The 12,738-nt window shown below is 41.9% G+C and overlaps 1 protein-coding gene across 2 annotated transcripts in view; it reads left to right on the top strand.

The window, feature by feature from the left end:
- ndufaf2 (NADH:ubiquinone oxidoreductase complex assembly factor 2) overlaps positions 1–12,738 on the top strand; it is a 160,011-nt gene that overhangs the window by 89,968 nt on the left and 57,305 nt on the right. The window contains exon 2 of one of the 2 annotated variants that reach the window (XM_043689369.2): positions 12,473–12,562. The exons of the other annotated variant lie outside the window; for it this stretch is intronic. Within the exon in view, the coding sequence (XP_043545304.2) occupies positions 12,473–12,562 (90 nt within the window). The remainder of the gene's footprint in view (positions 1–12,472; positions 12,563–12,738) is intronic. 2 annotated transcript variants of the gene reach the window in all.

Here is a 12,738-nt window from a genome sequence, read left to right as displayed (position 1 = left end):
CTCCTCCCTGGCTTCCCAGATGATCCTAGGATAAATCCCATCCGGCCCAGGGGACTTATCTATTTTCACACACTGCAGGATTTCTAATACCTCTTCCTTGTGAACCTCAATCACACCTAGTCTCGTAATCTGTATCTCAGGAATCTCCTCGACAACATTGTCATTTTCTAGAGTGAATACTGTTGAAAAATATTTATTTAGTGCTTCCCCTATCTCCTCTGACTCCACACACAACTTCCCACTACTATCCTTGATTGGGCCTAATCTTACTCTCGTCATTCTTTTATTCCTTAAATACTTATAGAAAGCCTTGGGGTTTACCCTGATCCTATCAGCCAACAACTTCTCATGTCTCCTCCTGGCTCTTCTGAGCTCTCTCTTTAGGTCTTTCCTGGCTACCTTGTAACCCTCAAGTGCCCTAACTGAGCCTTCACCTCTCATCCTAACATAAGCCGCCTTCTTCCTCTTGAACAGTGATTCCACTTCCTTCGTAAACCACGGCTTCCGCGCTCTACAGCTTCCTCCCTGCCTGACAGGTACATACTTATCTCGGACGCACAATAGCTTTTCCTTGAATAAGTTCGACATTTCGAATGTGCCTATCCCCTACAGTTTCTTTCTCCATCCTATGCTTCCTAAATCTTGCCTAATCGCATCGTAATTGCCTTTCCCCCAGCTGTAACTCTTGCCCAGTGGTATTCACCTATACCTTTCTATCACTAAAGTAAACATAACAGAATTGTGATCGCTATCACCAAAGTGCTCACCTACTTCCAAGTCTAACACTGGCCGGGCTCATTACCCAGTACCAGATCTAATGTGGCTTTGTCCCTTGTTGGCCTGTCTACATACTGTCAGGAAGCCCCCCCTGCACACACTGGACAAAAACTGACCCATTTATAGTACTCGTACTATCGTGTTTCCAGTCAATATTTGGAAAGTTGAAGTCCCCCATGACTCTCTCACTCCTATCGAGAATCATCCTTGCCATCTTTTCCTCTACATCTCTGGAACTGTTTGGAGACCTATAGAAAACTCCCAACAGGGTGACTTCTCCTTTCCTGTTTCTAACTTCAGCCTATACTACCTCAGTTGACGAGTCCCCAAACATCCTTTCTGCAATTGTAATACTGTCCTTGACCAACAATGCCACACCTCCGCCTCTTTTACCATCTTCTCTGTTCTTAGTGAAACATCTAAATCCTGGAACCTGCAACAACCATTCCTGTCCCTGCTCTAACCATGTCTCCGAAATGGCCACAACATCGAAGCCCCAGGTACCAACCCATGCTGCAAGTTCACCCACCTTATTCCGGATGCTCCTGGCATTGAGGTAGACACACTTCAAACCAACTTCTTGCTTGCCGGTGCCATCTTGCGTCCCTGAAACTTGAATTTGGATCTCCCTACTCTCAACCTTTTCTATACTTGAACTACAATTTTGGTTCTCATCCCCCTGCTGGATTAGTTTAAACCCACCCCAATAGCCTTAGTGAATTCTACCCCCCCCCCCCCCCCCCCGCCCAAGATATTGGTACCACTCTAGTTCAGATGAAGACCATCCTGTTTGTCGAGGTCCCACCTACCCCAGAAAGAGCCCCAATTATCCAAGAATCCAAAACCCTCCCTCCTGCACCCATCCCTGTAGCCACGTGTTCAACTCCTCTCTCTCCCTATTCCTTGCCTCACTAGCACGTGGCACGGGCAACAAACCAGAGACAACAACTCTATTCATCCTAGCTGTAAGCTTCCATCCTCGCTCCCTGAATTTCTGCCTTAAATCCCCATGTCTCTTCCTACCTGTGTCGCTGGTGCCCATGTGGACCACGACTTGGAGCTGCTCCCCCTCCCCCTTAAGGATCCCAAAAACACGATCAGAGACATCACGAACCCTGGCACCTAGGAGGCAACACACCAACCGTGAATCTCTCTCGTCCCCACAGAACCTCTTATCTGTCCCCCTAACTATGGAGTCTCCAATGACTACTGCTCTGCTCCTCTTCCCCTTTCCCTTCTGAGCAGCAGGGACAGACTCTGTGCCAGAGCCCTGTACTCCACTGCTTTCCCCTGGTAAGTCGTCCCTCCCAACAGAATCCAAAACGGTATACTTATTGTTGAGGGGAATGGCCACAGGGGATTCCTGCAATGCCTGCCGGTTCCCTTTCCATCCCCTGACTGTAAACCATTTGCCTTTTTCTTGTACGTTAGGAGTGACTACCTCCCTGAAACTCCTCTCAATAATCCCCTCTGCTTCCCGAATGATCCGAAGTTCATCCAGTTCCCTAACGCGGTTTTTAAGGAGCTGGAGTTGGGTGCAGTTACGGCAGATGTAGTCAGCAGGGACACTAGTGGTGACCCTTACCTCCCACGTTCTGCAGGAGGAACATTCAACTGCCCTAACCTCTATTCCCACTGTTCTAAATTCCCAAAGAGACTGTTGAAAAATAAGGAATAAAAAAACTCGTTACCTTACCAATTTGGTGCACAGGTCCTTTTTGTTGGTTAGAGGAGGAGGATGGGTGGGAGACACTACCCGAGTAGTGTTTCGGGTAGCGCAACCACATAAATATATGATTTCCCAGAAGTCCTTCGCTCCTCCCTCCACCTCTCAGCAAATGGAGGCCCGACTCCCGAGATAAGTCCTTTTTAATGCAGGAAAACTCACTCTTCCCAGCAGCCCTTGCTTCACCTCTCCTCCTCTCCTTGCCGCTCTGGCAAAATGGAACATCATGGTTGTGGGTTTCGAAAGTGATCATCTAGAAGGACAAGGGCAGCAATTACATGGGAACTCAGCCACCTGCAAGTTCTCCTCCAAGTCACCCACCATCCTGACTTGGAAATATATCTCTGTTCCTTCAGTGTCTTTGGGTCAAAATTCTGGAACTCCCTTCTTTAAGACTTTGTGGGTCTACTACACCAAATGGACAGAAGCAGTCCAAGAAGGCAGCTCCCCACCAACTTTTAGGAGCAATTATGGATGGGCAATAAATGCTACCCCAGCCTGCAATACCCGCATCCCACAATTAAATAAATTTTAAAATGAATGTTGTAGGTTTGTACTTAAATATAAATATGAATTAAATGCATATTTAATGCATACTCACTTTTATACATTTTATGTATCTTTTATAGCGTGAAAACAGGAGCAAATTGGATTACCAATTCATATTGTTAGAAACACTTTGCCTGTTTCCTCAAGTGTGACAGAAGGAGCAATAGACCAGGTTTTGGAAGATGGGCAAAAGCACCAATTTCCAGCATTGCATGGATGTCCTGATGGATGCACACAGTGGGACTTGCTGTGAATTCTTAGCCCAGCATACCAGCCTGCTCATCAGCTTTTGCAGATATGGTTGTATGTCTGTGTGTGGTGGACCTTTGGCAGTGGAACAAGGAAAGCCACATGACTGCATGGTGGTCAGAAGCAGGGAGAAGAGGCTTCAGATAATAGAGCTTCTGTAATTAGCAAGTACCAAGTAATCAGAGCTTGGAAGATGTCCTGTTGAGATGTGAAGACAGTGGAAGTTAAGTTAGGGAGAGAGGAGCAGCAAAATAAATTGTCTTCATACAGGTAATAGCTGTGGTTGACTTCAAGAAGCTGGGAAACTCTGAAATCTCAGTAGTATTTGGTAGCTGCGAGTGGGATTGAAGGAAGCACACAAGCAAAGTTTGTTTGGCACAACTGAGAAACATTGGAATTTGGAAAATCCCAGAGGTACTGCAGCTTTGGGATTGGAGTGGAGCATAGACTTCAGAGAAGAGAGTGAATTACTAATACTAGCTGTCATTCAGACTGAGCGGCTGCTAAGGGAGTTTCAAAGTTAGATTGTTGAAAGTGAACAATAGGAATCCTTTGTAGAGAAGATAACGGTTTAATGAGGTTTAGTGACCCCAACATGTCACTATGTCTGCTAAGAAATCCGTGGAATTTATCTTGACCATATCTGCTATTTTAATGTGCCGTATGTTGGGTGTTTGACTGCAATTTGCCTCTGAATGTTAATTTTGAATGTTGCGCTTTTAAGTTGTGTATGCAATATAGTTTTTTTTTACTTTTCTAACCTTGTTTGGTAAAGTTTAGTTTGTCTGTTTTACCTTTATTCTCTTTTAAGTACTGGGGATCTTAAATTTTACCTCTCACCAGACTATTGTCAGCATTGCTCATGATTTGTCAAATTAAATTGCCCCAAGTTAAAGAAAAAAATGAAATCATAGAATAGTTTTTGTTCATCTGTTTTGTGACAAGTGTGTAGAATAATGATCTCCTGGGCTGACATTGATCAAATTGAAGTAAATTGTGTGATTTAATAAAATAGTAATTGCTCAGTGAGATAAGGGTAAGGTCGATCTGCCTTATTTTCTACCATTCCAATAGTCTACAATGATAACCAAATTGTTAGTTAATTGTAACAAGGAAATTTTTTATGATTCAAAGTCACCTTTTCATCTCAAATAAAATGCTGCACCCACCACACACCATGTCTCAAATTAATCCTATGCTGTCTTCCAACAAGTTATTTTCTGTAAAACAAAGTAGTTTGAATGAATCAATGCCATCTCTTCTATCATCTCCATGGGGAGTAAATTTCACAATTGATCATTAACTAAAACATATTCCAAAAGATTGGTTTTGAATTTACCCCCACTTCAAGTGCAGGCAATGCCCTGGGTTTTCACTATTTGTTTCAAATGCCAGAGTACACATCCTGAAAACAGATCTCAACTGTTTCAATTTTTGTTTTAAATGCTTTTGGAGGGCCAGATAGCACTATATTAGTGCACTGGCTTTTTGCCTGGAAACTATGTTCATATCCAGATAAAACTGACAACATGAATAATTACTGTCCTGTTGGTTGAATGAATCCTGTATAAAATGAGTTTCATGCAGTCAAAATCCCAGTTGTTAACACACATGGGTCATACCACAAAATTGAGACTAACTGACATTATCGAATGTGGTATTCTGTCAACAAGTGCTCAGACAAAGTGACTTTCAGAGATGATACCGAATCATTTCATAGCATTCTAAAGTGTATTGTTGAAAATTTATGGTGATATAAAACAGGAGGAACTAGTACTTACAATAGCTTACATGTGAAAATGCTCTCAGAAACAAAGTACAACTGTCTTGATTGCAGATTGGATAGACTACTTTCTGTAATCTGCAGAACGTGTTCTTTCAGCTGTTGTGATTGGCTGACCATCAGATTTGAATACCTCAGTCGGGGCCCCTCCACATATTTTAAAGCAAATTTTGAATGAGCCCTCTATTAACAACTATAGTGTAGTCTCCAGCAGGTCTTGCTCTGGAATAATTCTCATGATGATGAATTGATTCACTGTCCTTTGTTCCCTATTCCAACAGAGAACCTGCAGGAGATTGGACTATAGCCACAGTAACACTATCCTCCTGTGTCATCATCCAAGCAAAAAAAAATTTGCATAAGGAACAAGATGCCACACAGTGCCTTACAAAAATGTAATGGAAATATCTAAAGTAAATAAATGAGGGCAAATGAAAATCACTGTGAATTTGGTTAATATAGCAACATTTTGATACTGTGTCGAAAGGGATACTTGCTGAGCTGTAGTTCACAACTTGCACATTGAGTACACTGGTAAGGATTTGAAATTTTTCTAACAATTATTCATTAAGTTAGAGAGACAGCAATGAAAAACATAGCTGCTTCGACGTAACTGTGTCACATTACAATGGATCTTTTCGGACATCTCTGTGGCATTAATCCAGTGAAAACAGAGTCTGAACAAAGCAGCTATTTTGCAACCTCTATCATAAAATGAGCTTGTACTGGCACTATTTTAAGCTTGTATTATAATATTTGGAGGAAACTAGCATGTCAGTGAAACTTTAACCTCTAGTTCATGGGAGGACCATGTAAATTGGCATGCAGAGAAGGAAAAAGCCAAATTTAGGGTACTAAACTGTATCTTGTTATTTTGTGGTGGTGAGGGATTGTGTGGAACAGGATTGGAAAGTTGATGGCTATCTGCTTCCCAGGAAACAAAATAAAGTGATGGAAATTTGTGTGGCACTGAAATTACATGCTTCTGCTACTGTCAAGTTGCACAGAAATGGTCTCCTTCAGCTTTCTAACAGCATGTTTGACCAGTACGTGGCAAGCTACATGAGGTAATTCAGAATCTCCCTTCTCAGATGCAGCCAGCAGTATTGTGTTTCTGGAACAAACAGCAATCAGCACAGATTGAGTACTGTACTAGAATTCATTAGTCTACAAGTTTTCTTCAACTCTTCATGAAAATAATTGTGAGTAGAGGATAACATTTGTGATGATGGAAAGAGCAAGCCTGAAGAGAAACAATGAGCAGAATTTAATGCTCCTCCCATCCAACAGCAGATTTGGAGAAGGGTGGGCATTTAAACAGGAGGGCAGGAGCCACCTATTTGCTTCTAGCTGATTAGGTTCCAGGTTGAGAAAGGATGTGGATAGCATTCCTGCCCAGAAGATAATTGATGTCCTTATGTGGACATTTAATGTCCCTGAAGGATCTCATCATATTACCACGTGGAACTGTTCCAGAGAATGGTCCCTTGTTCAAAGGTATGACTAAGTGCTTGATTGAGTAATCATTTAAAGGTGGGGAGCCCACGACAGTCACCCATGTCATTTTTTTCTGATCTCACTCTAACCCAGCAAAAAAAAAGGCAAGCAGGCATCTTCCACATAACCGCCATTCACGATTACCTGTGGCCTGGGTTACTCAGTGATCGGAGATCTTTACTGGCTATATTACTGGCAGTGCCACAACTCTAGTGATGTTGATGGACAGTTGGGAGCTGCTGACTTCTGAGTAATCAGTGGTTCTTGGTGAAATTTCTGCCTCGAAGTTCAAAATCCCAGAGGAGGCTCGTCGCTAGCCAGTTAAGTGCCGAATGGACACTTAAATCTGGTGGATCTTCATCAATAGAGTCAACACGGGGCTTGCACTATTTCTCTAGACAGTGAGCAGGACCCATGTCACAACGTTAAAGTCTACCCAGTGTCTAGATTAACCTGTATCAGTAATGCCTTAAGAAGTTATAATTGTGTTGGGAACTTAAAGTGTAGTGTCTTGAAACTTGCAATAGTTATGCAGAAAGATATGATGGTGATTAGATTGAAAGTAAGAACTTAACCTAAATGTCAGGTAGTGTCCTAAATTGTAATATTGAGGCCAAAGAACCGCAACCCAAAACTTGAGATGACAGTGGAGTTTCAATTCTCTCTTGGTGTTCATTACTGTTTAAAAGTATCCTACAATGATTTTTGATTATTTACAGTAAGGAGCCACTTTCTGTTGCATTTAAACTTCAGCAGAACTTCAATGAATGTCAAAACTACACTCAGTCCATCAATGATCAGCACGATAACAAATTGTACTGTTGTACTAATTGGTGTAGAAGTAGAGCTTTGCTTTTGGCTATCAACTCGGCATTACTGTGGGAATATTGCAATGTGTTTGGAAAAATAATGGTTTAATTTAATTTTTCGAGATATCATTCGCAGCAACAACTTGATAATGCCTATAACATAATAACAGAACCAAGAGTACTTCACAGAAGTATAATAAAACAAAGTACGATGCTGAGCCACATAAAAAGGTATTCTCGAATCATAGAGTCATACACCATAGAAATAGACCCTTTGGTCCAACCAGATATCCTAATTTAATCCAATCCCATTTGCCAGCAGTTGACCTATATCCCTCTAAACCCTTCCTATTCGTATACTCATCCAATGCTTTTTATATGTTGTAATCGTAACCGCCTCCATTACTTCCTCTAGCAACTCATTCCATACACGCACCACCCTCTGTGTGAAAAAGTTTAAATCTTTTTCTTCTCATCTTAAACTTATGCCCTCTGGTTTTGGACTCCCCCACCCCAGGGAAAAGACCTTGTCTATTTATCCTATCACTGCTCCTCATGATTTTATTAACCTCTTTAAGATCATCCAATGCTCCAAGGAAAACAGCCCCAGCCTATTCAGCCTCTCCCTGCAACTTAAACCTTTGCAATCCCAGCAACCTGCTTGTAAATCTTTTCTGCACCCTCTCAAGTTTCACAACATCCTAGAAGGGTGACCAGAATCATACACAGTATTCTAAAAGTGGCCTCACCAATGTCCTGTACAACCATAACATGTCATCCCAACTCTATAATCAATGTTCTGACCAATGAAGTCAAGTACCAACAGCCGCCTTCACCACCCTGTCCATCTGCAATTCCATTTTCAAGGAACTATGCATCTGCACTCCTTGGTCAGCAACATTCCAGAGGGCCCTCCCATTAACTGTGTAAGTCCTCCCTTGGTTTGCCGCACCAAAATGCAATACCTCACATGAATCTAAATTAAATGCCACTCCTCAGCCCATTTGGCCCATCTGATCAAAAGATTATCTTCTTTATTGTCCAATCCACCACCAATTTGACATCATCTGCAAACTTAATAACCATGCCCCTTATATTCACATCCAAATAATTTATATGAATAACAAAAAGCAGTGGACCCAGCGGCACACTGCTGGTCACAGGCCTACAGTCCAAAACATACCCCTTTAAGCACCACTAACTGTCTCCTTCCTTCAAACCAATTTTGTATCCAATTGGTTTGCTGCCCCTGGATCCCATGTGATTTAACCTTACTAACCAGCCTACCATTCAAAAACTTGTCAAAAACTTTGCTAAAGTCCATAGAGACAACATATACCACTCTGCCTTCATCAATCATCTTTGTCACCTCTTCAAAAAACTCAATCAAGTTAATGAGAAAAGATTTCCTACGCACAAAGGCATGTTAACTATCCCTAATCAGTCCTTGCCTTTCCAAATGCATGTAAATCCTGTCGCTCAAAATCACCTCCAACAATTTACCCACCTCTGACATAAGGCTGACTGGTCAAAAGGTCCCTGACTTTTCCTTAGAGCCTTTCTTAATAATGGCACAATGTTAGCCAGCCTCCTGTCTTCTGGAACTTCACCCGTGGCTTGTCAATGATACAAATATCTCACCAACATCTCAGCAGGGCCCAGCAACATCTTCCCTAACTTCCCACAATGTCCTGGCAAACGCAGACATGGTGGTTATTAAGGCATTTAACACGCTTACCTTCACTGCTCTGGAGTTGTACAGGACGTTATTAGGCTGTACAGGACATCGGTGATGAATCTTCTGGAGCAATGTGCAGTTGTAGTCACCCTGCTACAGGAAGGGAATTATTAAATTGGAGAGAGATCAGAAAAGATCTATCAGGATGTTGCTGGGAATGGAGAGTTTCAGTTATAAAAATAGGCTGGATAAGCTGGGACCTTTCTCACTGGCGTATAGGAGATTGAGGGGTGATCTTAGAGATTTATAAAATCATGAAGGGCATAAATAGGTTGAATAGTAAGGATATTTTCTCTAGGCTGAGAGAGTTCAAATCTCTGGGGAATAATTTTAAGGTGAGGAGGGAAAGTTTTTAAAAGCGACAAGAGGAGCAACTTTTGTTACACAGATTAGTTTGTGTGTCAAATCAACTTCCTGAGGAAGTGGTAGATGCAGATACATTTAGAACATTTAAAAGACATTTGGATAAGTTCATGAATTGGAAAGGTTTGGAGGGATGTAGGCCAAACACAAGCAACTGAGACTAGTTTAGCTTGGGAGTATAGTTGCTGTGGACTAGTTGGACCAAAGAGTCTGTTTGCATGCTATATGAATATTTGAACACTATTTGAACTCAGATTTCACCAGTTTCCTCATTTCCCCTCCCCCCACCCTGTCTCAGTCAAATCCATCGAATTCAGCACCGCCTTCCTAACCTGCAATCTTCTTCCCGACCTCTCCGCCCCCACCCCAGTCTGACCTTTCACCCTCACCTTGACCTCTTTCCACCTATCACATTTCCGACGCCCCTCCCCCAAGTCCCTCCTCCCTACCTTTTATCTTAGCCTGCTAGACAAACTTTCCTCATTCCTGAATAAGGGCTTTTGCCCGAAACGTCGATTCTCCTGTTCCCTGGATGCTGCCTGACCTGCTGCGCTTTTCCAGCAACACATTTTCAGCTCTGATCTCCAGCATCTGCAGACCTCACTTTCTCCTGCTATATGAATATAACCTGGTCAGATCCCAGAGATTAATCGACCTTTGCGCACTTTAAGACCTTCAGCACCTCCTCTTCATAGAATTCCCTGCAGTGTGAAAGCAGGCCATTAGGTCCATTTGAGTCCACACTGGCCCTTCATAGAACGTCCCACCCAGATCCCTATCATTTCCCTGAAAGCCTGCATTTCCCTTGGCCAATCCATCTAACCTGCACGTCTTTGGACCGTGGAAGGAAACCAAGCGCATGGAGGAAAACACACACAGATGCAGGGAGAACATGCAAACTCCACACAGGCAATCATCCAAGGGTGGAATCGAACCTGGGTCCCTGGCACTGTGATGCAGCAGTGCTAACCACGGAGCCACTGTTCTGCTGTTCTGTAAAAGAACTCTTTTCAAGACATCGCTATTTATTTCCCCAAGTTCCCTAGCTTTCATGTCCTTCAGTAAATACTAATGTGAAACTATATTTAGTATCCCACCCATCTCTGTCTATATGTGGATATAAACAGCCACATCGATCTTTATGGAGCCCTGTTCTCTCTCTAGTTACTCTATTGCCCTTAATATGCTTATCGAATCTCTTCGGATTCTCCTTAATCCTATTTTCTCATGTCCCCTTTAAGCCTTCCTGATTTCCTTCTTAAGTATACTCCTACTGCCCTTATTCCTCTAGGGATTCGCTTGTTCCCAGATGCCTATACCTCACATATGCCTCCTCCTTTCTCTTGACCAGAGGCTCAATTTCTCTACATCTATCAGCCTTGCCTTTCACACTAATGGAAACATACTGCGTCTGAACTCTTGATATCTTATTTTTAAAGGACGTCCACTTCTCAACCGTCCCTTTTTCTACAAATGCTACCTAATACTGTCAAAATTAGCCTTTCTCCAATTGAGAACGTGAATTTTTTTGATCAGTTCTATCCATTTCCATAACTATTTTAAAGATAATAGATTTACGATCACTTGCCCCAAAATACTCCCCCACTGACACCTCAGTCACGTGCTCTGCCTTATTTCCCAATAGGAGGTCAAGTGTTGCTTCTTTTCCAGTAGCTCCATCCGCATATTGAATAAAAAAGTTTTCTTGTACACACTTGACAAATTCCTACCCATCCAAGCCCTTAACAGTATGATATTCACAGTCTATGTTTGGAAAGTTAAAATCCCTTTCCATTGGAACCCTATTATTCTTACAGGTATCTGACATATTACATATTATCCTTACATATTTGCCTTTCAATTTCCCACTGACTGTTGGGAACCTTTCATACATTCCCAACAAGTTGATCATCTCCATCATACTTTTCAGCTCTATCCATTTAATGTCACTGGATGATCTCCCAGGAACATCCTTTGTAAGTACAACCATAATGTTATTCCTCTCTTGCCTCCCTTCCTATAACATTAAGCTGCCAGTCCTGTCCATTCTTAAGCCACATTTCTGTAATAGTTATGATATCCCAGTCCCATGTTCCCAAATGTATTAGTCCAGGTGACCAAAGCTTGATAAAACAGGTAGGTTTAAGGAGCCTCTTTCAAGAGGAACGCAAAATAGAGAAACTGAGAGATGTAGAGAGCTTAGACTAGGTAACAGAGGTGCAGAAACCAACCGTATTAAAATATGGTGTTCAGCAGCCGAGAATTAGATGAACAAAGCTACCTTTTAAGTGTTGCAGGGCTTCAGGAGATTACAGATGTAGGGAAAGGTGAAGCCATGGATGGATTTGAAAACAAAGATGAGAATTTTTAAATCAAAACATTGCTTGATCATGAACTGGTGTAGGTCAGTGAGACCACATGAGTGATATAGATGGACGAGGCTTGGTGTGAGTTAGGTTTCAGGAGCTGAATTTTGGATAATCTCAACTTTATGGAAAGTAGAATGTAAGAGACCAATAAGGGGTCTCTTTGTGGAAAAGTTGTGAAATAATACAATCAAGAGTTAACAGATGAATGAGGGAGGATGTCAGCAGCAGATGACCTGAGGCAGGCATTGTTGCTGATGGTGCAAATGTGAGGTCAGAAACTCATCTGGAGGTCAGATACGATACTAAGGCTGGAAACAAACTCACTTAAACTCAGACTATTTTTAGGGATAGAGATGGAGTCAGTAGCTAGTAAATGGAGTTAGGAGCAGGTTTCAGTCTTACAACTATTCTGTTGAAGGAAATTTTGTGAGAATGTTACCTGGGATGAAAAGTCTCAGTTATAAAGAGAGACTGGATAGGCTAGGTTTGTTTGCCTTGGAGTAGTGGAGGCTGAGGAGGAATCTGATTGAGGTATACAAAATATGAGAGGCATACACCCATTGCAATACCAAATGAGCAGTCTCTTAGCTAATCATTTATTATTCATTCTAGGACAGACTATTCGTTCAAAAAGAATGATCGAAGCGGTCAATCCAAAAGAAATAGAATATGAAGTTGGAAACATTCCTTCTGAATGGGAAGGTATGAAATGCTTCTTTCATATTTAAGCTTAGAATGCTTAATCTCAGTTTGTGTTCCAATTGGTTGCTAATTTTGGACTGTTGACACAGCAGAAAAAAAATTCAAGTGCTCTTGAGATTTTGTCAAGGATTTCTTTTTGATTTTTGGTTTTGAAGTCTGTTTTGGTTTTCATGAGC

This window comes from Chiloscyllium plagiosum, unplaced genomic scaffold, assembly GCF_037043375.1.
Source record: "Chiloscyllium plagiosum isolate Xiang-an unplaced genomic scaffold, Cpla_swu_hap1 HiC_scaffold_1, whole genome shotgun sequence".
NCBI lineage: Eukaryota > Metazoa > Chordata > Chondrichthyes > Orectolobiformes > Hemiscylliidae > Chiloscyllium > Chiloscyllium plagiosum.
The sequence above is the reverse complement of the archived record's forward strand: the minus strand, read 5'-3'. Positions and strand labels throughout refer to the sequence as shown.